At 37.6% G+C, this 26,858-nt stretch overlaps 1 protein-coding gene across 1 annotated transcript in view; it reads right to left on the minus strand.

Annotated features, from left to right (window-relative positions):
• Window positions 1–25,170, minus strand: part of ADARB2 (adenosine deaminase RNA specific B2 (inactive)) — a 470,823-nt gene extending 445,653 nt beyond the window's left edge. The window contains exon 1 of the mRNA XM_090267996.1: window positions 24,794–25,170. Coding sequence (XP_090124122.1) covers window positions 24,794–24,893 — 100 coding nt within the window. The 5' untranslated portion in view covers window positions 24,894–25,170. The remainder of the gene's footprint in view (window positions 1–24,793) is intronic.
• Window positions 25,171–26,858: the final 1,688 nt, after the last annotated feature.

Below are 26,858 nucleotides of genomic sequence, written 5' to 3' on the forward strand. Positions count from 1 at the left end.
TCAAAAATATATAAGGAACTTCTACAATTCAATGGCAAAAAATGAATGACTCACTTTAAAAATGGGCAAAGGTCTTGAACAGATATATCTCCAAAGAAAAGATACAGATGACCAACATGTATATGAAAAGGTGCTCAGCATCACTAATTATCAAACAAAAAGCATATTAAAACTACAATGAGATATCACCTCAACCTGTCAGAATGGCTATTTCAAACAAAACAAAACAAAATAAAAATAACAAGTGTTGGCAATGATGTGGAGAAAAGGGAACACTTGTGTACTGTTGGAGGGAATGTAAAATGGTGCAGCCACTGTGGAAAACAGAATGGAGATTCCTCAAAAACTAGAGCTGCTAAAATGATGCTTGATATTTTATATATTTCAAGAAGCTACAAGCTACAAGCTTTGAGAGGCAGTTTCGTGCCATATTCTTTATCATTTTAGGACCTGATTTTGATTTTCTTTTCCTAAAAAATGAAATAACGTTAACCTCTTGTGTTATTGTGAGAACCCAATGAAATAATATGCATAAAAACATGGTTACTTAGGAAGTAATCATCAAATATTAAATTCTTTTTTTCAAGAGTCACTTGTACAATGAACCCATCAACCTGTGAGCCACATCAAAGGAAACCCAACACTGTGGGCCGATCTGGGCATAGGACCAGGAGGGTTGCAAGAAAGTATGAGGAGCATGTGACAGTAGATGGAGGAAGTAACTGAGGTTAGGGAAGGAGGAGGGCATCAGCAGAACAGTTTAAACGTGGAGGAATGAGAAAATGTCATCTCAGATCCTGAGGAACATTTTTACCCTGAACGTCCTGATACCAGAAATCTTCAAACTGAGTGTGACCATCCCATGGGAGTTTCTTGCTCCTGTACTGAATAATTGTCTGTATCACAGCTGGAAACAGGAGATCCACTCACCTTCCTGTCTGAACCCCACCATCCTGGGGTTTGTTGATCAATCTCGTAAGGTCCTAGGTAAGTCTTTCTATGAATTGCAACAATATGCAAATCAAGTGCAGCTAATTTATGTCAAAAGTTTGCTTTGACAAGTTGTAAAGTAGTCCTTGCTCAGAGTAAAGAAAGATGTGGTTTAGCCATGGAGAATTGTTAGTATGTCTTCTCTATGTCCTGCCAAATATACTTTCATAAAAATAGAAAAAGTCCATCTGTTTCCTTGCCATAGGCACTAATTTTGGGGGTTATTAGCTGTTGGTTATTTATGAATCTTATTTGGATCTGAGTTCTAATAAGCAAATAGGAAGGTGTGTGCAAGATATTAGCTGCTGACTGTGACATTGATGCTTTTTTTTTCTTTCTTCTATTTTATTGTTTTCCTTTTTCATATGATATTTTGGGTACACTTTTGATCTAAGGGAAGCTACATTATGTTTCATTATCTAGCTGGTGACATGGGCTCCCCAGGGAGGAAAATTCTGAAAGGATCTTCAAAAACTAGGGAGTGTTCCAATAATGCTACATACTATTTGGTGTTTTCTGTCAAAATGCACATGATCACATACCTGATTCTTATGGGGAAGAACGTGAGGTATCCATATGTTCATCTCCTTCCCTTTACCTCAACCAGATGATTACCTCGGCAGCTCAGCTGTGTTATTGAGACATTTCAGCGTGAAATTTGTTTTTCCTCACTGAACTTTAAGCAGAATTTCAAGTGCCAAGTCTCAGAAGCCAAGTGGGGCTATTAAGAGATAATTACTAATTATGCTAATTTGAAAAGGAGCTGCCTTTTCCTTCCCCGGTCATTTTACACACAGCTCTCCTGAGAGAGCTGTCCCCTCCAAGTGTTAATCGCCTCCTCTCCGAGGTGTTTGGTGGAGGACAGCTTGTCCTGAACCTCCATACCCTGAATCTGAGAAGGTTTATAGTCCTCAGAAAGTGAAGCAAGACTGCAGATTTTCTAGGACAGTCAATATCCCCATCACTGGTGATTTATACTAGTTACTAATTTGTGCCATGTCAACAGTATGTATCATCCTTTGTACTCAGATCAGGAGAGCACCTTTAATTTATAATATTCTGTATTTTTCCTCATTATCTCTGAGTCTTAATAAATTCTAAGTATCTGAGTCCTTGATAGTTCCCTGTGGTACTGAAGTAGAACATCATGGCTTTATCAGTCTTGAATAAGGATCACCTTTATTCCTAAAAAGTGACTATTTAGAAGAAAAATAAATTACAAATCTCTGAGTTTGGTGTTGATCACATAAACACTATATCTGTAATGGGCACACATACACAGAGAAGCTGGATCAGTAAGAATGAGGTAGTCGACATTTGGAAACTCAACCTTCATGTGGGTGTTGGAGGGGCTTGTGCAGTCATTGAGGTAGTAGAGAAACTTGCCTAATTGATAAATTTGGGAGGACTGATATGACTATCTCGGCTCAGCCTGCACCGTTCCATGGTAGGAGTCAGAGGAGGATGTTGGATTATCTGTTCATGTGTACCCTTCCTATTGCCTACTCTATGGCCCTGCTGGCAAGCTTTTCTGGAATTTATATCATGCTCCTGCCTTCAGCCTTGTCTTTATTGGCCATGAAAACCACACTGGGACTTCAGCTTTGCCCCTTATAATATTTCCCACTTGTTCAGACTAGCGTGGAGAAGAGTAAAATTTCAACGTGCTTCTGAAATTCTTCTGGAGATGGCCTGGTGAGGTTGTAGCATCAAGTAAGTACAACAAACTAAGGGACCTGAGTTTGGAATGTCATTTGTGGTCCCTGTGGTTTCTGTTGTTGTTTGGAAGTCTGTCCTTGAAAACTCTCAAGGAGTGTTTGCTTGGTGGCCTTTGGGGAGTGTGGCCAGTCCAGTGCTCACCAGGTCCCTCAAACAGACTGGGACACAATAACCCAACTCCAAGTACACCCTGGAAGCCAACAGGCTCCTGTCCTACTGCTGTTGGTTGGATCTGATGGTCCCTGCTTCCTGTTATTTCTGAGGGAAGTTGGCTTTGCCCCTTTTAACTTTAGAAGCCAAGGACAAACTCAATGTCTCATATCAGGATGAGGACAAGCTCAACACCAGAGAGACTCACTTCTGTGAGACACTCAGGGAGCAGGTGTAAGGTCCCAGATCTGAACAGCTGGAAGGACCTATGTTCTTGGCATGATCAGTGTTGATGGGAACATCATGAAAGCTGGTGAGCACACCTATGAACACTGATGATTGGTACAGTCTCGTTAATTTTCTCTCATACAACCATTTTTATAAGCGATTCTTTACTAAAGTACTTGCCTATATTTGACAAAGAAGAATGAACGGCAATTATAGAAATTTAGAGATATTTAGAGCTTATTTACCAGCTGTGTGATCTTGGGCCAATTACTCAATTTCTCAGTAACTCAGATTTGTCTTATAGTATAGATTCCAGCAAACGGGGGCTGTGATCATTACTAAGGCTCTGATGAGTAACATCCCTTTTTCAAGAGAATAACTGATGAAGGTGTTTCCTGTCTGTCTATTTTATTGTAAATTTACATGAGTAGCTTCCTTCTTTGTAAGCAATAGAAGGAGTGGTGCTCAGACATTTCCAGGTCATTCCAGATGGTGGCAGATCTCTCCCAGCTGCCTAGAATGTACAACTCTGGCCCGCTTTCACACCTCCAAAGCATCCTGGTAAGAAATTAAAATTTAGATATGTTATCTGTTTTTATCCATTTAATATTAGACTGTTGTTTAGTTTTGGATTTCCAGGATTCTCAAACTGCTCATTATTTTTGTTGCTCAAAACATACCCATTTAAAAAAATAAAGAAATTTTCAAATTTCTAATGTCTAATTAGACTAATATGTCTAATGTCCATTAAGAAAATTTGTAAAATAATGATATTATAAGCTGTATATAAAACAGATGTTTACAATTCACGCCCCTAAGTTCCTTCAGGGACAGAGCCCTTAAATAACAACTATTTTCTTATATCTAACATACTCTTTGCACAGCTCCTGACACATAATAAATGCTCAGAACTGTTGTTTTATACAAACTTGCCATTTTCCATGCAGAAATACAAGTATTTTTACTTTGTAAAAATTAATATCTCTGGAAAGTATTCACACAGCTCTTATGCAGGCAAAAATGACATGTTTGATGGCCTCTATTTTGTTCAAAGGTGAGAAATTACCATGTGTATTATATTATTCATTCCTTTCTTTTCTTCTTGTTTCCATATACCCTGCATGAGGAAATAGGTGTGGGGAAGCAGTTGAAACAAACACATGTGATTTCTGCATGGAGAGTTGTTAGCTGCCTACGGGATATGACTTGAGGACACTAGAAAGGCTCCATGTCACCCTTTCCAGAAAGATCTCTCTCACTTTTTATTGGTGACTAAATCTGTCATCACTATTATCGCAGTGGCTAAAAACTGTTTTCCCATTAACAAGCAAACTTCTTAGTTATACTGTGTTTTTTTTGTTATCATTTATACTTCCCTGTGATTCTATGACATCATTTCCAATGTCAGCTAGGTGATATCAGATGTTAGAAGTGACCGGTGGGAGAAAAAAGTGTGAGCTGGAAAAGGACAGATGAGAGTCAGGCCTGGGCCATGAGAAATTGGATTGGAGACAGGCACCTGGGAGGAGAACACATCTGGAGAAGTTAGCAGGTGACACGTGACAAAGATGGCAGGTGCAGAGTCAAAGCTGGCTGAACTGTTTCAGAAAAGCTTTAAGCTGAATAGCACAGAATCCCAAATGACATATTCAATGCACTGGACTAACCCTCATCTTACCTCCACAACTGTCCTGGCTGAGTGAAGAATCAGGACAGAAAACTACTTAGGCCACATGTCGCTCTCAGGATTTTACAATTCGGTGAGCAGATAGCAGGAGACAGAGCCTGGTGAAAGGACAGGATGCTTAGACATGATAAACACAGATATAGAAATGCAGATTCACAGAGAGATGGTGCTACAAGGTTTGTCTCAGGTTTCTAATCAGTTTTAGAGATATTTTAAGGGCAAAAATACTCCTTGGTTTGGCCAAAAAAAAGAAGTTAAGCATTTTGGTGAGGTGTCATGTAAAAAGGTTGTAGGTCAACCTACGCATCGTATATGGAGACTTAATGAGATTTGACAAAGATGTGGACCAGAATTCCATCTGCTTGTCAACTGAATATCTACTATAAATTAGCTATGCTTCAGATCTCTTGGGGAGCAGGAAAAAATAAAAGTCATGCCCTTTGTCACTTCTGAGCTAGTTATCAATATACTATATATACCTGTTTCTATAGGAGATAGAGGAAGCTGAGTTAGAGGACACAGGATAGGCAGGCATTATAAAAACTATAATACAGGTTTGAATCAGGGTTGAGATGGTGTTTAAAAAGAGAAAATGTAAGCAATTTCTATACAAAATTGGAGGCCAGGATTTGAAAGCATTGGAGGCCAGTGTCCTGGGTCAGTTTTGTTTTAAGAGGAGAGGAGGTTACAGGATTTTAGGCTGAGTTTATGACTGACACTGTGAAGCACTACAATAAACTCAGGTGTGAGTGTCTCAGTCCAGAAGTCAGTTGACATCAGAAACAAACATAATTGAGACAATTTTTTAAAGGCTAATTTCTTAGTTTTATTTACTAAAAACCAAAGCTAAAATAATTTACCTAATAAGGATTTCTAATCTGCGTGGAGCCTTTAATTCATTGGTTAATGCCAGCTTACTGGGTACACATTTAGTCTCCATCAACACCCATTTAATGCCTTTCACAATATGTGCATGCATTCAAAATACAAAATGGTACTCTCAAATTGAGCCTTTAAATGGTAAAATCTAGGTCTGGATCCTAACCCAACTCTTACACTTTGTATTTAAATAACCTTAAACAGCTTTTATTCTATTGAATACATTCCTTCCTGCCAAAGTTAAGATGCATACCATGGCAGCCTGAACTGTATGAAGTGACCCCATGAAGACCAGGAGCTTCTTCAGCTACTTAGGTGCACATTTTCAGACTGGTTTGCCAGAACAGTCCATCAGAATCACCTACTTAAAAACCAGATGCTTCATTGAAACCTAATGAGGTTCTTTTATAGCCTTAAAACCCAATTAGTTACATCTGCTCTTATATTTTCCTGAGTCAAATTATCTAATTTTTTCCTTCCTGTGGTTTGACACCTGGTTTGATTGCTCTTATTAGAAAATAAGAATTTTCTAACTCATTATGTTTCCCTTTTTATTTTGGCTGCCAGGAAGCTCAGTACTTTAATGCACAGTAGTCATACCATTTCCCAAAATTTTAAAATTCAATTTGGAAGTATATTTTCATTTACAAAGTTTCAGTGTATCTGTCATTTATGTTAATTATATAATATTTTTTTTGAAAGTAAGGAGAGTTTAAGACTGAAACAGAAGCCACTAGATTAATTTTTAGTCTCTTTTACTATATGAATCTATTATTCATACAGTAAATCAATCTGATTGAGAAACTTCCAAGATTTTTTCATAATACACATAATAATGTAATTCTTTTTAAAATTATGGATGAAAATGGGCCCCAAAGATCTAGGAAAGGTAGTAATGTGAAAGTATCATAATACAAAAATTGTTGGACAGAAGTAAAATAACTAAGCTGGTGGGTGACCCAGCTGATGACTCAACACCCATTTTGCAACAGTTTGTGTTCCATTTTTGCCTTGTCCCATTATTTTAAAAAGGTTCTAAAAAATAGGTTTTTCTAATGTATAAGCAGTGGAAATTAAACCCATTCGCTTTAAGCAAAAAGAGCACCTATCAGAAGTATAAGGAAGACCCCTATAGTGGAGAGAGGCTGGGGCAGCTGAGGAAAGGAGCAGGTGCTCGGGATGGTCCCAGAACTATCAGGATAATGAGGCTGGATGCCTCCCCTCTCTCCAGGATCTGGTCACCTTCCTGGACAATACTGTGGTTGCCAAGGTATGTGAGTTGTGGAGTAGGCTTTGCAGAAGACCCTCCAGACACACACAAGTTCCACTTTCCAAGCATCAGAGACAAGCTGATGGCCACTCTGGCTTCCTCTAGCAGGTGACTTAGATTCTGAACAGAAGATAGAAAATAATCCTAAATCTGATCAGCACTTGTCCAATATGGCAGGGGACAGTAATAAAGATGTGAAAAGCTCTAAAAATATTATGTTTCTTAGGAAGAAAATAGAAGTTTGAGATAAATTCAAAATTGTGATAGATTACTTAGTAGCAAATTCTATTGTGAAGAAGCCAGTGAAAATGTTTAGCAATACTCACTTATTTGGGCATTTCCTAAACCTTATCCTGTTGAAGGCTCACGTTAAGTGAAGTATTAATGTATTGTCCCCCAAAAGTTGTTTAAGGTTGAAATAAGTTTGGAAAATGCTATATGCTTCTCCTTGCATTGTATATTATTGATATGCACTGGCTCAGAGAAGTCTTGTAATAAAACAATTTGTTAAATTTAAATATATAAAAACATCCCAAACTTAAAACAAACAAAAAACAACCAAATGCATCTTACATGTTGCATAGAACTGCACTTGGGAATTTTCCTTCACTCTATTGTATTTCACTCCATAGGAGAAATGATAAGATTTAGGATTCACAAGTCTCTGAGTATATATCTCTTATGGATATCAAGAATCTAGTGTACAGAATATTTTAATAAAACACTAATTACATTAATTCACACCAGGACATATGGATTGAGAATACTCCTAAAATACCCTAAGAAGTGTGTTCTGTCATTTTATTCTATTCACGTCCTTTCTCTTTTCTTACAGGACAGGGCCTCACTGCACAGTTTTTACAAAGCAGCATTCCCTGCAACTCTGCCTGGGTTTGGTTTTGCCTTTGTGTTCCATTAGTCTTAGTTTCTCATTTGGAAAATCTGAGCTCTTGTCATTTGCAGGCACAAATTGGCCTCATTGCTAAGTGATTTTGGGGCAGAAACACCATCAGCATGCACATATAGTCACTGGAGCCTTTTGTGTCAGGTGCTGTGTGTAGTGGGGAGGGGTAACAAGGCTGCTCTGGGACCCAGGGGGTGGCTGAGTGTCCTGTGGTGTCTGCCTCCCCAGCACAGAGCTCCTCTGTCCTCCAGAGGCTTGGCTTACTGGACTGGCTCTCCCCTTACGTCTATCCCACTGTGAGATCCTGCCTTAGAAATGTTTGCAGCCTCTCCCAGGATATATGCAGACTAAGGGTGGCTTCAAGCTGATTTCCAGTGGTATGTGAAAAATGTTTAAAAAATAAATGTCATATTATATTTTAATGAGAATTAGAAAAATATAAAGCAGGAACATCAAACCCACAAGTATAACATAGCATAGGAAAACACAACAAAGAAGAAAAGAATGTCTTCAGGGTTTTTAAAATATTTATTGAAATAATAATACACATATTTAGTTTTGTTTCATATGTTATAGGGTATGTGACTATATGATTAACTGTCTGAATCAGGATGTGTATGGAGTGGAATGGGGCATTATTTCTAATTAATCTCACACTACAGGTGTACCTTGGCACTCTCTGGGCATGTGATTCTCCTCTTTAAGAAACAATTGGTGAAGGCCTGACAGTCCACTTAAAGTAAAAATTGAGACAGAAACTAATATAACAAAGAAAAATAACAGGAAGCAGTACAACAGACAAGAAAATGAACAGTATAGTTATTGTTTTTTTATTTTTGCTCACCCAAGGATATGTTCATTGATTTTAGAAGAAGCAGAAGGGAAGAAGGGGGAGAGAGAGAGAGAGAGAAAGCAAGGGAGCGTGAGCGAGAGAGAGGGATCCAGCCCCAAACCTAACCTTTTGGTGTATGGGACAATGCTCCAGCCAGCTGAGCCACCCAGCCAGGTGGCTTTTTCAAACTCACAATGTGCCTGGCTAGGTTGGCAACACTTTGTTAGTACAGATGTTTCTCTCTGCAAAGTTATCCAAAAGTTTAAGGCATCCATTACTTTTTCTTAAATGTATCTGCAGTGAACACTATCTATTTGATTTTCCCATTGCTTTGATGAAAATGATTCCAGAAATACAATACCATTATAAAACTTTATAAGGAATGTAATTATCAATACTGAAAGTGAAATCAGTACTTGCTCAAATGAAAGAAAAGAGGGGATTAATAAATAAAACCTAAATTCCAATTCAAGATTTTTGCCTTCTTCAGCTTGGAGGGACCTCAGCAGAAAGACTGACCAGTGCAGCAATTGAGTCATTATTATTCAACCTGTGTAAAGAATTAAAGTTACTTAAAAAAATAAGGCAGCAAAGGGAATGAAGCAAAATATTGCAAGAGGGTAAGTTTACTGTGTGCATTAAGACCAAACAGATGTTAATGATGATATAAAAGAATTCAGAAAGAGCAAATATTAAAAATAAGCTTTAAAAACATAAGCTTATTATCAGAATATTTCCTAAATTTTTCTGTGCATTTTTTTCACCTGGAAAGATTATATTTATACTAAATGCCCTGGTTATGCTGTTTCTATACTTGTAACATGGAGCAAAAAGGCACACCATTTCTCTCTCTCTCTCTCACACACACACACACACACACACACACACACACACACACACACACACTTTAAGTCACTCAGGTTAGGAACAATTTCTACTATAAATCAATAGGGAGTTAGAAGACATTTAAACAAATAAAAATTTTCATGCATTGTTATTCCATCAGCAGGGAGGTTCAAAAAGTCCACTTAAGCAGGACATCCTCACTGCCGTAAGTAACCTGACTACCACGTATAATGTTGAAATGTTGCACCTACATTAGACATGGCTCTGGGTCCCAGGCATCTTTCCATTGGGATGTAAGGGATGGAATCTGTACTTTGATCCACCCTCAGCTCTTCCCTTGTTCCAGCTCTGGGTGTGGAGCTGCCTTCAATCTATAAAATTGAACAGGAGGGGGTCTAAAGAAATATGCTCAGTCCACTCTCTTTCCTAAGTTTAGTGGCACAAGGGATCCTCTCTGGGCATAATGGGTTGAGATTTGTTTATAAATAAAATGTCATCGAGAATCAGTGATTTGTTTACACAGGAATTTTTAAAACTTGAAAATCCTATCTTGTGTGTTTATGTAAAATGATTTTATAAAGAAGATTTTGAACAGATGGTAAAAGCAATTTTAGTCAATTTGTGTGCAATGAGTTGCATATATTCTCCTTAATGTTAATACCCCTTTGTTCCGTTTGGGAGCACAGGGTGTTTTCTCAAGAGGGTCTTATTATTCAACTGTTTTGTTTTAAAGTTGACAATTCCAGGATCATCATCATATGGTGAGTTCAGATGTCCTATTTGACATTTCTCTACCCAAATTTGTTTCCATAATCCACTTTTCATCCATTTACTCAGTGATTTAAAACAGAACTACATGTTTACCCGTGGCTTCAACTTGATTTTGACTTTGTATCACCAGCATAGAATCTAAGCTGGTTTAATCCAGGAAATCAGAACATTAAACTTATCATTTATGCATGAAAGTGGATGAGAAATATCCTGTACACAAACATACAGAGACACACACACAAGGTCATACAAATGTTTTCATTTTAAACATTAACATTTATAACATTAAAATTTAGTTCCAGTGTTTTGCTGAATGAGTAATAAGTTTTATTTTCATTGCAAAATATTAACTAATTTGAATATCACAACAAATTATGTACTCATACAGACTTGCGGGTGCTGTTGTCCATGTAGGTGCTGTGTATGTATAGCACACCAGCATTTTTTTCCTACTTGTTTATTGAGAAATAGAATTGAAAATTTCCTCTCCTCTAATCTTAATTCATAGTAGTCCTTAAATGTTTTAACTTGTACAACAATGAATATTTACTTTGCAGTTCAATGTACATTATTATGTAGATATCTGAAAAATGAACACATTGAATGTCTAAGTTGGTTCCACAGTCTAATGTTTTTTAACCTTTAAATCAGAAAATGTGTTACTGATACTAATTAAGCAAATGAAAGCACAATGCAAGGTACATATATATATATGTGTGTGTGTGTGTGTGTGTGTGTATTTACATATGTATAAATACATACAGGATATATACGTATTCTTATTCAGACATTATGACCTGGTTTCACCCTATTTACAATCTTACTGAGAATGGGAAGCCTGGACTCTCCTACAAGCCCTTTTGTATCCTGGCTTCATATCCTAGCTATGTGGACATTGGTAACATTCTTTTGATATGTTTTCACAGGTGTCCCCTCAGTGGCAATGAACTCCACATTGCTCAGAGAACACCTACTCTTGCCTTTGTGCACCCTCACCTTGAAAGTCCCCATCTTCCAGGGACTCACACTCTCATGACAACCTTTCTGTACCTACACATTCAATTCCACACCAGGATGATGGGTCCTTCTTACCATAAGTATCTAGCCTTCAGAGTGGCCACTGATCTCTTTGGGTCTCTCTATCCTTGTCCATAAATGAAGATGATATTGAATTAATACTCTCTTAGGATCCTTTTACTTCCTGATAAGAAAAGTACATGACTAATTTTATTTCAGTTAGAAAAAGAATGGTGAGTGGGAAATGGAAGTTATCCTCACACCATTTACACTGTAGAAGGAACCCTTCTTAGAATCATGGTAGCTCATTCTGCTTTAACAGAAAATGGGATCTTCAGAGGGTCAGGAAAAGAGAAAACCAAAATACAATAAAATTCATGTAGTTTCACATCATTAGATGGTAATGCTCATGACACAAAAATGAAGAAAAACTTTCTGGACATTATTTAATCAAATCTGATGCTAGTCCAATTCTATAACTATTTCTCATCTACTAGGGATATTATGGTTTATATACTAGAGATATTATGGTGATAAAAGTGAAACTTACGAGTTTCCTGGCTCTTATTAAGGTAGAGATGATATATCTGGAAAGAGGGCACAACCTAACAGCATGCTTTCATTTTCAGGAAATGTCTATAAAGGTGAATAGAACTGTGGTTTTTTTGTCTATTGTAGGCTAAGTTGTGTCTCCCCAAATCCATATGTTGAATCCCCAACCCCCAGGACATCAGAATGTAACTATACTTGGAGATGGGGGTCTTTAAATTGTTCATCAAGTTAAAATGGGGTCACTGGGGTAGCCTCTAATCAAGTCTGACTGGTGTCCTCTTAAGCACAGATCAGGACACAGACACACACAGGGACAGCCATATGAGGACATAGGCAGGAGACTACAATCTGCATGCCAAGGAGAGAGGCCTCAGGAGAATCCAACCTTGCCACACCTTGATCTCAGCTTCCAGCCTCCACAACTGTGAGACAGTACACTTTTGTCGCTTATGTTGCCCAGTCTGGGGTTCTTTATTACCGTCATCTGAGCAGACTAATACACTGTCTAGACTTTTTGTATAGTTAACTTAGACTAATAAGTACAAAAACCTCTCCTAGTCTAAATTTTATCTTACAAGTTTATTTATAAGTTACCTAAATATGACAGACATTCTGTTATTCCCTGTCTGAATATACATGTTTATATATACACATGAAATGTTTGTGAAAAGATATATACAATATTATAATTCAAATGCTGTTCCTATTTTATACATAAAGAAATGGTGCACCAAAAACAAACTTCAGGAGTAGAACACACTCAAATTTTAGTCTCTAATATTTAGTTCTTATTGCCAGTGACCAAATGGGCAGTTGGTTAAGTGGCCTCATTGTTACTGGTTTGCACTTGACTAATCAAGAGAAGCATGTTGGAAACACTCAAGGAGAGTCGGTCTCAACAACATGACTCTTTGAGAGTTTGTCCTCTCTGTGTTTGTTAACTTTTAGGGTGAGGCTAACATTCTGCAAAATAGATGCTTCCAGTCTCATAATGGTTTCATTCACACTTTGTCTGTGATGGAAAGTAAGCTCCATGTCTCATATTCCTGGACCAGAGTGTCCAGTGGTGTCACAAGTGGAGTGCTACATAATGTCTTATATATTTTTCTCCATCAACTGTAGGGCTTGTTTTTGACATCAACCTAAACTAGAAAGTCATCTTTTCCTTCAAAACTATAGAAGGATAAACCATAGCATTGCTTCTAAGTTCTACAGAACACACCGTGGACCAGATGGCATTCCCAGAGCAACACCAAGACATAACTCTGGAGGGAAGGAAATTGCTTCAAATACAGAAGATGATATCTCTGCATCCACATGTGAAATTGATTATTTTTAGACACAGAGGTTGTTTTTGATATTAGTGGTAAGAACCCTGATACAAGGAAATCACATTTCAGAATAGAAAGTCACAGTCAAGGCCATCTTGGAAATGTTTTAAAGGATTAGCTCAGCCTGAACAGGAAAAGAAGGAAAGTCCAGATGAGTCACGAGCGAAGACAGTTTCCTTAACCATGTGGAGTAAGAATAAAACAGTCTTAGTGAAGAAGTAATAATGCTAATATCAAGTTTCTGCTTGAAGAATTTGTAAGTTATTAAGCATAAGTATATACAAATGGTATAAAGCATGTAATTCATTGCATGGTTTCAACTTTATCCACTCTTACTTTTATTGTTTCCTTGATGGTAAAGTTTGAAAACATTACTAACTATGACTACAGATAATTATGTATGTTTAATGGTCATAGCCAGTATCAATGCTCCCAAAGCAAGTAGACAAAGAAAGCCTTATGCACCAAAGAATTTTATCTTCTAGTGCTTCACAATGGGTGTGGATTCTACCTGTGTCCTGTTTAATGTAAATGAGACAGATAGGAGAGGAGGGTTTATTCTAAAGTTATCTAATAGGTAAGAAAGACCAAGAAACATACTATCTACATAGAAACAAGGGACAAATTCAGTGACTTTCATCTTTTTCATGAGATATCCTGTGTCCACATATTGAAGGGACATGGCAGTGGGAAAACCTTCTATAACTATTCGGATCAGCTCTATGTCTTAGTTTCCATGATGTCTAGGCAGAAATGCTGTTCTTGGTTGTAAAGAATGTCAAACTACATCAGAAGTTAGATGCCATGTTTACTTACTTTTCTTAACCTGGTGCTAGAATTTTGTATTACACAGACACACATAATGCTTATCCTCCACAGTGAGGACAGAGTTAAATTTTTGTGAACCAGGAAGCAAGGTGGTGGCTGAGTACTTGGTCAGTGCCTAGACTTTTCTAGAAGGAGGAGTGCAGCACCAGTTACAAGTGTGAGGGGATTCAAGACAGATGTGCAACCACCAGGCAAGAGAAGATGTGCCTGTGTGCCCAAGATGGAGGTTTGAAGAGAGAGGCTGAGAAGAATTCATCAGGGTCAAGGTGAGGGGCACCAGGCTCCAAAGGGCTGCTCATTGAACATCTGTGGAATTTGTTTGCATCTGCAGGTTTCATGGTTTCATCTCATCCACGCACACAGATACCCGTGAGCATTCCAATTATTGGTGTGGCCAGTTTGGGAGACAGAAGTGTGCCTCCAAAGCTTTCTGAAGGAATTTTTGTAAACTGTCTCTTCCACTGGGACAACAGAGAAACCAGAGCCAAGTTGAGATGTGCTTTCTGGCTGTTTCAAAGAACATTTCCAGAGCTTCTGTTACTGCTTTATCCCTGCCAGTTAGCACTGTGGCTGACACATAAAGGTGTTGATCAATGTTTGTTGAATAAATAAATTCAAATTAATGTGGCAATTACTTAAAGATACATGGGATAATGCCCTTTACAAATCTTTCATCTACATCTGATAATTAATTCTACAGCATCTATTTATTGATGGTTATGATGTAGTAGCTACTGTGCTCCTTTGTGGGAGCACACAGCTCATCATGACCCCCATCCTTAAGCAGTTACTGCACATACAGAGCAATGTCTGCCAGTCAGACCTGTAGATAATTCAGCAAAACAAGAACTGAAAAAGGCACTTTTGTCCCTAATTGTCATCATCCCCAAAGTGGCTTATGAACATCATCCCCATGTGTGGCCACACACTGTATGTTCCTTATGTCAACTGCTATGGCTTATAGCATCTGTACATATTCGTTTTAGAAAATGTTCCTTTCTACTGCATTGTTCTGCTTATTTCTTGAAGCAATTTTTATTTCAAAAAAGAAACCAATTTTTTCAATGGGTTTTAATTGAGTAGCTATTAGGTTCTGACACAGTGGAGGAAATAAAGTGTTCAAACCTCGAGGAGTTTGTAGTCTAATGATTTAGTCTTTATACATGAGTTTCACCTGGAATAACAAAATAAATACAATAGAAATCCAATTTTGTAAAAACTGACAATATTTTGTATTTAAAAGAATTTCCCAGGACTCTAATACTGTGCTAGATTTATGAAGGTATTTTGTTTTCTGTTTCGATTTGCATGCATATATCTGTATCCACATATGCAATCTAAGCTCAGAGAGAAGGAGCCTGCTAACTTTTTTTTTTTTTTTGGCATGTTTTTTGTTCTCAGCTGCTTGTTTAGCCCATAGTAGGCACCTGAGGAAATGTATTTGCAAATGAATAAATGGTACTTACACACACCAAATCAATCCTTGACTGAATATCCACATAATGTTTAAGGTTAAATTGCAAACAGAGAAGAATTAGATAGCATGCCCTATACTTTTAAATCAAGAGCCTCTTCTGTCTGGAAGATGCAGAGCATACAATGCAGGAAGATGAACTCTGAACAGAGCACAGGAAAATGGAGGCTTTCAAATTATTCTCTCTTCCCTCCCCTCTCCGATGCTCTCTGTCCCTCTGATTCTGTCTCTCTCCTCCGCATCCCCTTCCCCCATGAAAATCCCTCCATACCAGCATGGTTTTTGTTTCTCTTTTGTTTTATGATGTAAAAAGACAGATTATTTTTTATTAGTGTCAAAGACAGAAAAGACTTATTTCACTTCTGTGTGTAAACTATGAACAAATTTCAAAAAATAACGTTTTAAAACTTTTACCATTAATGGTTTTCTCAATCCCAAAAAGCATGATCATAAACCAAGGTCATTTTTTTCACTATTTCTCAAGGTGTTTATTATGCTCTCAAAAGTTTAGGCAAAATTTTTTATACATAATTTTTGAATGTTTATTTAAAAATGAGTATATATTAGACTTCTGCAGTTCCAGAGTTAGAGGGTCTTTTAATATTTCAATATTCATTATTTAATAAGTGGTTGAATCTGTCATCTCATGAATCTGTTATATGTTTATATTAGGAATCTACAAAAACACACACATGTAATTTTTAATGGCTTGAATTCCATTCATTACCTACATATAAAAGCCCAAGTTATTCTTTAAATTAATTGGACTAAAACCTCAAGTAATAACATAAAATTATATGAACTCTCAAATGTGTTAGATCTAAAATGATTAACTTGTCACCCTAAATGTTTAATGAGTAGGTATTTCCCTGAATTTCACTAAGTGCTGAATATCTTTCCATGTGTAGTTCTTGAAGGTGGAATGGCATAGGACTACAGAAACATTTACTACACATCAGAAGTGCATTTCTTAGTTCAATATCTTTCAAGGGCTGTCAAAGTTTATGTATTCCCTGCTCTCCTGACTTTAATTTTTTAATTATTTATTTATCTAGAAATAAAACTACTGTTAACATATCCTGGCATTTTTCCTAGGGAAGTAGCCATAATTTTTATTTCAAAATTATTTCTTCTTCAGAAAGAAAATTAGCAGCATGGATTCACTCAGTTAAAAAAAAAATCTCCTTGAACCATATGTTTTGAATTAAAAAAAAATCACTTTCTGTTAGGATTCTATTAGAAGCTGGATAGTCCTTTGTACACTTTCATCTACAGTGTTAATATTTAGAGTTGAGGCATACACAAAAAATCTTCATGGCTGTAGTTAAATTAGGCTCTGTATGTTTTTATTTATCTTAAGGAATAGTAAATAGTATAACTTCAATATTCTTTTGCTCCAATCCAAATTTACTAAAGTGTTTTTTTTAAGTTGTACATGCCAGACAGTACATGAGCTTGTGCACATTTTGTTTCAGCTCTCAGGTCAGAATGCAGCCTAATAAAAAGAGTGTGTGTTTCCTTTAAGGACACATCTATTTCCACAGCTATGAGCCAAATGCGAGCGGAGCATCTGTTAGAGACAGGGATGAGTGAACCCAGCCAGACTTGGGTGCACAGGAGGTCAAAATCTATTTTGTTGACGTTTCTGTCACGTTTATTAAATTGCACTTTTCCAAAAGCAATTAAACTTTTTAAGAAATACTGCATTCATTTTCAAGATAGGAAATATCTGTATTTCCAATGGACTTAACTTGATAAAATCATTTTAAACCAGTTATTGGTGTCCAGGGTGTATGCTTTGAGCTAGTCTATTCTGGTTCCCAAGTCCTGCTTCTTAGAAACAGCATCACCCCGACTTTTTGTTTGTTTTTAACTGTAGAAGGGATTTGACTGGATGAGCATTTTCCAGTAGTGACTGGCTCCCCAGTTTCAGAGATCGGAGTCGACACCGTTCTATTTTAATACCACATCGAGAAGACATATTTGAGAAATCACAGAAGACATTATAAAATGATGAGGCAGATCTTCCATCTGTTGGCTGAAGGAAACAGGAATCAGAGGTTTCGTAGAAACTAAATGGAGCAGCAAAGATTAATTAAATTATAAAATTCCTCAATGCACATCCTGGTTGAGGAGTGTAAAGAAACACGTTGTATTATGTGCAAATCACCTGAAAGTGTTGAGCTATCTTTTAGGTGTAAGGTTTACTTCGTAGAGTGGAAACTGTAGAAAAGAAGGTTTACTAATATATTCTGAACAATATGAGTTTTATTTATTATCCAAATGGTGAAGCCACAGCAACAGAAAGAAAACTTGATCTTTTTTGTAAATAAGTTCTCTGTGGGCACTGTTATAAAAGTGTTCGGTGGGATGGAGGTAACCAGATTTTAGATGAAGTTCGGTTGTTCAATTTAGGAATAATACCTGTCCTTTTCCACCTTTTGTCTCCGCTGGTGCCTTCTCCCCCTAATCCACAGAATATTTTGATCATACAGGTGTGGAGACAGAGCTGGATCTTTTCAATTTCAGACCAGCTACTGTGAGCATTCATGTTGGAAGTGCGTTATTAGCAGTTACACAAAACATGCGGATCTAATGGCCCTCTCTGTGTCGAAGCAATTCCACCAACCACCTTCAACCCTGTCACTTTCAGTGTACACATCTTTACAAAGGCTTTAAAATATCATCTCTTAGGGATTCAAAAGTAATGATCTAAAATTTACAAGTAACCTGAGCCTTGGTATTATATCTCTCTTCCATCTTAAACCTAAATGCTCCTTTGCATTGTTTGTGTAAATGCTCCATTTATGGACACTCTTTCTTTCTTTTTTTTTTTTTGGACCCTATTTCTTAATGGAGCATAAAATCCCCTCCTTAGCATGAATATAACACTTATATTACCTGTTTGCTAGTTTTTGAGATTTAAAAAAATGTTAACATTAAATATTGATAATTTTTATAATTGAAAACAGATTCAGTGAATTTATATATATGTATTTTATGACACAAAGATGACATTTACTGACACTTTGTTACAAAAAACCAGAGACTAATTGTGCTCCTTTCCCATCAATAAAATAACAAAGTGAAATTATTTTGCGGCCCTTCATTCTCAATATCTGTAACCAGAATTTAAAATGGCTAAATAGCCTCAGCGTATGAGAGGATCCAGGAACTCTGATTAACTCTTCATTTTCAAATATTTATTGTTTTTCAGAAAAAAATCTGTTTTTGCAAGTAACCAAGTTTATTTTGGGGAAAATTACAGACCTCTTGAAAAGCAAACATATTCTTTTCTAGGGTACTAATTCTTTGATGGTTTCCTGGGAAATTAAATTCACTCATAAATTTGCAGGAGACTCAGAGCTCTAAGAGCCACATTTGCTGTGTTGTTAATTAAACAAAACCAAGAAATCGGATGCCTGAGCCCCCGCTCCTCTTAAATAAAATAAACAAGTACATAGAAGTTTAATCTCTAAATAGGGGTGGCTTGGAACTATGAGTGTCACATACGCAAATACAAGAAAACACATTTTTAAATTTCCAAATGCATCTCCATTCCCCATTTTCTAAGGTTTCATGGGAGCATGTTAGACTTATATGTTGATTCAGATTTAAACAGACTTGATTCCCTTCTTTTTGAAAGTAATATCTCTTTCTTTATAATAGTACATTGTTAAATGAATTATAATATATTAAAAGCTAGAAATAATTATCTTTGCATAATCAGGTATTTAACAGCATGTATTTCTTTATTTCATTGGAGGAAAAACTTTTAATTGAAAAGATACAGGTTAATTTAGGTTCACTCTAGTTACAGACACTTAACATGAATATTTTTCCCCCCACACCTCAGGTTATGCATTGCTTTGTAGCTTTTTCTCTCAATATATAGCCACATGGAGAGTGCTGACACTCAGTAGTTTATTTTGTGAAGGACATCTGTGCTTTTCATATTTCACCTGGCATTTGCTTTATTATCATTATTATTAATTTTTTTAGTTTTGAAACAACTGTAATAAGTGCTTTTAAAATCTTGTTCACCATGTGGAAATATATCCTTTTAGAAATCTTGTTTGGTAGTGACTAAGAGCCCAATTTATCAATGCAGAACCTATTTAAGTGATGAAGAACAAAGTAGTGTAATGATTTTTGGTTTTATAAGTTGCCCCGAACTGTTCATATTCCAGAAACACTGACCACTTTCTGGCATTTTTGAAAAAGAAGCAGCAGATATAAAAATTGCTCAAATGTTTTAACCATCTTTGCTATGTGTGTATGTGTACATATATACATGCACAACAACAAACATGATATAGATATGCATATATTTAAATTGAACATTGGGTGCTTTCAGAGCATAAGTTATATTCCCATCCCTCAAAAAGGAAAAGTACAGCTTCCTAATTCTGCATTTCCTTACACAGTGCTCTTCTGGGATAGTACTTCTGCAATAACCGAATCACCACTATTTAAATATGGATACATGAATCTCATATTTTTATTCTAAATTCACGTTCACTCATCGTATCTAATGTCCTTGAAGCAATCTCAAATCACTGCTATTACACAAGTCACCAGAAACCAGAGGTAAATACAAATTTTAAAACGCGAAACAAAAAAAGCCCTGCACCTTAGATGATGGTGAGCTATTTAATCAATTTAATTTTATCACTAAATCCAGTCCTTCCTCCGAGCTGCCAAAGAGTGAGGTGAGGGGGGTGAGTGGGCTGCGTGGCTGTGGTGCAGAAGGCGTGTGTTCCCACCAGCCACATGGATGTTTGCTGGTTTGGCATTGCAGGGACGCAGAGCTACGCGGTTTCTCCACCACCATCCTTGGCACGATCTTTGTTTCGTTAACTTTTCATGGAACTTCACTTCACAACAAGCCTGCCTCTGTCATCCATCTGCTCTACTTTATTCTGTTCCTTTTGCCAGCTTTTTATGTACATTTCACAGCATTCAGCACCCGGCCTGTGCTCCCACCTTCCTGTGGCACATCAGCTCTCTTCTACAGAGCTACGCCTTGGACTGGTGTTTCCAAAATGCACCTTCACTTTTCTAAAACTCTGTGTAACCGATCACCTTGGAACAATATCTAGACTTCACGAGTTAACATATTTTGTTCTCAAATGCCTCAAAAAGAGAAAAGTCATGTGCTGATGCACGAATTCAATTAGACTGACTTACAAGTGATTGTTTATACAGCATTTCCAATAGTTCACCAAAGTTTCTTCCTTTTCCTGGTTTTAATGATTTGATGCACCTTACTTAAAATCCTGTCCTCCTTTTTATGTATGTTTTCAGTTAAATTTGTATTAGTTCTCAATCCATTTCCAAATATGTTTGCATTAAAAGAGCTATTTTAAAAAATTTTCCAAAAACTTCATTTTACACATTATATATACTAGTGAATCAAACATTAAATATATTCATTATTTACAGAATGCATTTCATGCTAATGTATAGTTTCTTTTAGAAAAACTACACTCAGAAAGATCAAAAATATATGAAACAAAATATATGTACTATTTAATAATTAAAAAATATACCTACAAAATTCCTCTATGACCCTGAAGGTATCAAATGGTTCAGAGATCAATTGACAAAATTTTAAATGTGTTCTCTTTATATACTACATTGTTTTGATGAGTATTGCCTCTTACTCTGCCCACTGGAGCTGATACTAATTTTAAACAGCTTAAATGTTTACTTGTGTTATTAGGTTAAAATATACACCTTTTAAAATATTTTATTTATTTATTATTAGAGAGAGGGGAACGGAGGGATGGAGACAAATATCAATGTGCAAGAGATACATCAATCTGTTGCCTCTCACACTTTACCTTTCATAATATCCATAGGTTTAGTTCTTTTCAAATACTGGCAGACTAATAGAACCACACAACACAGATTTGGTTGTGCATAATTCTACCCAGAACTATAAAGTAAAGAGTAGTCCTCAGGTTTCTCCATAAGAAAAGAGTTCTGTGGGCATTTAGCAAGAGTGGGGAGCAGCCAAGTCTCTCTAAACTACCAGTGTCTCCAGCATTTTATCAATGTCTCTGAATGCAACAGAAGCAGAAGAAACCTGTGTGTGTCTCTCACATGTTACATGGGATTCAAGTGGACATTCCTAATCCATGTGTATAAAAATTAGATGATTTCCTTGTATTTTCTAGTTTTTTTAGTTGCCTGTTTTTCTACCACACAAAAGTCAAATCTTGACATTTCTCATTTGTACAGAAAATATAAATCATTCATAATAATTTTTAAAAGAAAGTTTGAACTAAAATATATCACACAGAGAGGATGCAAAAACTGTACAGCCAGAGCTTGTTAAAATAACAGAAGGGAATTAACTGGTGGGTGGGCGAGGTTCACTCTGGGTGTCTCATTTAAAGTTTATCTGAGAGAGAAATGCAGGTTCTGGTTAGTTTTTATATATATATATATATATATTTTATCTTTAAAGATTATACTGCTTCCTGTGTGGTGTGGTGACTAAAAAACACCAAGGACAGGAAAATATTTCATTTCTGAGGCTATGGGTCATATTTGTTAATAATAAAAGTATTGGATCAATTTCACACTTAAGCTGTAGCTACAGAGGTTTTATTTCAGGGCCCATAGTTTTTCTGACAATAAAAAGGTAATTAAAAAAATCATACCAAAGTCACTTTTAGAGGATGCATATAGAAAGCCGATAGCATTTCATTGCACTGGGATGCTAAAAGTTACAATATACATCCCAGAATGACTCTTGTTCATTAGAATAGGTAGTAAAAGAAATGTTATTGGCAAAAAAAGTTTACCATTTATCTTAACTTATTTACCTACAAAAGAGCCTTTACTTTGTGGTCATAGTCAGTAGCTTGTGTTAGTACTTAACAGAGCCTGACTAAAATTTCTTCCTTAACTACCATAAACACACATCTGGATTTTAAATTATGGTGAATATAGAGTTATAATATTAGATCAGCTTAAAGGCTGAGGCTAATCTATTCAATTACCAATGTTAAGTTTCATGAATATTAGAATATAATTTAAATTCACCATTGTTCTGGTAGAAAAGAAAAAAACAAAACAAAAACCAAGCAGCTGTAATCACTTGTAATTATACACAAACTGATCCATTTCCACGAAAGTGCAGATAACATTTAATATGTCCTATAATTGCTATATTTTCTTTTAAGTTGATCACAGACATTTACATTGTTGGCTTTTCTCTAAAAAGTGAATGTTTAGTAGTTTGATTTGACTCTCCTCCCTGACAAGCTAGCAAGCAGCAGATGCCACAGGAAATTTCACCCCCACACATGTATCTTTGTGTAATAGAAATTAGTATATCATCCTGATTACCCTTTCTCACTCCAGTTTTGACTAGGATGATTAAGAGACTTGGTATATTCAAAGTAACCAAGGCATATCAATTTTGCATATCAAATTTTTATTTGGAATTGTTATAGTTAAGTTTCTAGCAAGTGAAATCTTCCCTCGGGTTTCTTGTTTTTTTGTTTTTTTTCCCCCAAATAAATGCTTTCTAAGCTAGCATGACTAATATTCAAAAGTAAAAAAAGTGAATTTGGAGAAAGGCATCAATGTTTATCAGTATATATTTTATTTCTATAAATAAAATATTTATATTTTGTGAAATATTGTGAAATATTACTCCATACTCTTCAATTTTAAATATTTAAATAGACTGAACAAAAAATATTGGGAAGCATGAACACCTGAAGTCTCTAAGTTAATGTTTCTTTTTCCCTCTTAAAAGTTATACTCATTATTCAATTCTGTGATTTTTCTCAATATCGAAGTCACTTTTTGTTCATGTTATTTTTGGAAGACATTAACAGACCTCTTTCAAAATGAAATTTCAGATGAAAAGTGAATGGCTGGCATGTATTTTATCAGCTCAATTGAACTAGATTATAAAATCACTCCTTTTTGGAAACCAGAGGCTTTGAAATCCTTCAAGAAGTTGTCACTTGGCTCCTGCGGTCCTGACATGTGATCATAATTATCAACTCTTTGATATTGGCATTATGTCTTCAAACTCTCTGGCTAATTTCTTTTATTGGAAGAAGTCATGAGGGACTTGAGGAGTGTTTGAAAGCCTTTAGGAAAAGAGGTGGCACAAATTTAACTTAGGCCACTGAGAAAATGAAAATTCTCAGGAGAATATTTACAACCTGAGCCCTACCTAAGGATGCATTCTGCCTTACTTAGCAGCAAAACTGGAAAACCTGATATATTTTAGTTGTGCCTTTCCAACTGTTCTTTAGGGCTCTTTATTCACTTTCTTAAGAAAAACAAACAAACAAAAAAAAACCAACACAATTTCAAATCATGATAGGAAGTGAACTTTCTCCTGCAGACTCCTAACAAGGAGCTGTCTGTAACCAGTTCCTATCTGGGAAGTATGGGCAGCAGCGGGAGACTTCATCCTTACAAGGTGTGCACAGGCTGTGCTGGCATTTTAGGACATCACCTCTCCAGTCAGAGCAATTGCTGATTTTACATCGGCTGCCCTGTGGAAGCCCTGGGCTGAAGATGGAATTGCTAACTTCAGGGCAGCTGATCTCTGGGAATATCAGTAACAAGGCACCAACATGACAGTGTGTCAGTAGTAACCTGCCATGGGCTGCTCTTTCTCCTCCTCAGCTTTGTGATTATCGCCGCCCCCCCCCCCCCCCCAAGCTGTAATGCCTATTTCTCTTTCATGGATTAATTTCTGCTTATTTCCCTGGGACGAGCCTGTGCTCTCAGTAAGTCCCAGTGTTTACAAACAATGGGGACCACACTCAGTAGAAAGTGTCAGCCAATGTGGGGAGGTGACTGCCAGGGTTTTGCCGACTCCTTCCTCCAAGACAGTTTGGATGGAAAAGCTGGCACGAGGTCTGGTACCTCGTTTTTAGGGAGGCTGGCTGAAGTGAGTGTTTCCTTTGGCACCGTGTGCTAATGTTGCCTCCGAGAGGTTCAGAGGCAGTGCTGGTGGCCTGGAGTGACCAGGGAGGGAACCATCCTCCAGGAAAAGGAATAGCCCCTTCCTCGGCTCCCTCCTCCTCCTCACCTGCCCCTAACCAACGCTTTCCTGAGCCTGCTGTTCTGTTCATTGTCCCGCGTGGTCTGGCAAAAGCCCCCGGCTACTTACAAAGGAGTCTGAACTCCCAAGTGCTCCGCTCTGCGCGGACATCCCACCGCATCCCAAGGGAAGCTGCTGGGAACGGGCACAGCCCACAGACCGGAGGACCGCGGAAGAGAGAGGAGAGTTAGCTGGAGGCGCTCCCGCTCCAACCACCAGGTCCTTACCTTTCCTTTTGGACCTCCTCCGCCGCCGCCTCTTAGACTTGCATCTGAGTTGACTGCTCAGCCCTCCGGACCCTCTGCTGGTCCCCAACACCGATGCCATGGCTGAAACTCGGTAAGTAGACAGGAATCCTTTCTCAATCAGTTTCACCTTTGCTGTTCGTGCCGCTGCCGCCGCCTCTGCTAAAGGCTTCTGCTTCTGCAAATCAGCGAGCAGGCTCACTTTTTAGGACCGAGCACTCACGCGGTCCCCCTCCCTCCTTGTGTCTGGAATTGTTCTGTCACTTGTTTCTAGCTGGGCTGCGAGCCTGTGATCTGAGCCCGAGCGCCAACCTCTAGGAGCCACCAAGGCGAGGTGCGCGGGCAGCCTGGGCGCTCCGCTCTCTTCCTCCCGCGGCCTCTCCAGGTCTGGGCTCTGCACGCACGGCTTCTACTTTGGCACCTCTGCTAGTTGTTGGGCACCAGCCACTTTGAAGCCAATCACGCAGGGAGCTTGTCTATTTGCTGCTGCAAAGTCTAATTAGATCCAATCACAACTGTCTGCTGGCTCTGACATCAGCACCACCAGCTCTTTGCATTCCCTGTCAGCTTGCAAACTCAGCTCCCCTCTGGATGGAGGGAGCTGCCCAGGAGCCGGTGGAGGAGGAGGCTGCACGTTGGGAGGGACAGCCGCCCACCAGGCAGAGCCAGCGTCTCGGGGAGAAGCCTGAGGGGGCAGCTGGCAGGAGGGATCTGCCCTGTGATCCAGGCTCCAGCTTCAGACAAAACGGACAGCACATTGTGTATCTGCGCTCTCAGTCACATGCAGCGACGGTTTCTCCAGCCAAACAGTTTATAACTAGTTAATTCATTGCAATGCTTGTGGGTGTCAAGGGGGAAATTTCTCTCTAAGAAATTTGGAGACTTTGCTTCCTCAGAAGGGGGCTAAGATTTACAACTCCCCTGAGATAGCCTTTTAAGGACATTCATGTTTCAGAGCCTGCCTGTTTGTCTGTTTGCTTGCCCCCCCCCCACCCCCCCCGTCTATCTCTTGGCAATTCTCTTTGCAAAAGAGAAATATTGCACAGAAACGGAGATGTTCGGATCTGAGCCTGATTTTTAAAGAGAGGGGTTTCAGTGGGTTGCTCTGTTTAGGGAACAATGGAATGAAAGGTAGATAGTGCTTCCATCTGATAGTTTTAGTGCCAAATACAACATCTGGATGAAAGAAAGTAATATTTATGAGGCGGTGGACCACAAATTGAAGTAATTTAGAACATTTTATTCAGTGTTATCCTTTTCTTTTTGTTTAGGACTATACTTATAGAACCCTAAAAAGTCTACAGAAAATATAAATAGAAAAAGAACCCAGCTATAATAATTGCATTTTTGCATTTAAGTCACATAAGCTATTAATTATAATAGTAATGGTTTGGAAAAAATCCACTTTAAAAGTCATTAGCAAGCATTTACACATTGATATGAAAACTGCACACAAATACTTCTATTATTTACCACTTTATATGCACTCTTTCAAACTCCTTATGGGCCTGGAAATTTCCAGATTATTATTATGTTTTTTACATAAGAAAAAATAATTCCTCTAGGGAACATTGGAAACAATTAGGATGTTCTGATTGTTATGTGGTGAGCTGATGGGTCATGGCTCATTGATGAAAGAGAAAGAGAGGAGGACCTTTGATTTTAAAGCCTAGCTCCACTGCCTTGACTTTAGACAAGTGATGTAAATGAGGCCTCAGTTTCCTCATCTGTGAAATGGGGATACTAACAGTGCTGCCTCTTTGGTTTATGCACACCTGAGAATCAACATATGTAGTAAATAGCCCATATGATCTACTTTTTGATTGTTTAGTCAATCCATTGGGTAAATAATTTGAAAAAAAATGAGCATATATAATGGGTAGGCCTCAGAGCAAGGATGTTTTGCGGTTTGGCTCATTTTAAACAGATGAATGCAATCAAACCAGGTCTCTTGTCTGTGCCACGTTCAGTAGTTTCATTCCACTGACAGCACAGCTTAAAGCTGCTGATAATTCCTAGTGGATGTTGGAAAGTGCATGACTCGCCC

This window comes from Furipterus horrens, unplaced genomic scaffold, assembly GCF_987537825.1.
Source record: "Furipterus horrens unplaced genomic scaffold, mFurHor1.1.pri manual_scaffold_2, whole genome shotgun sequence".
Classification (NCBI taxonomy): domain Eukaryota; kingdom Metazoa; phylum Chordata; class Mammalia; order Chiroptera; family Furipteridae; genus Furipterus; species Furipterus horrens.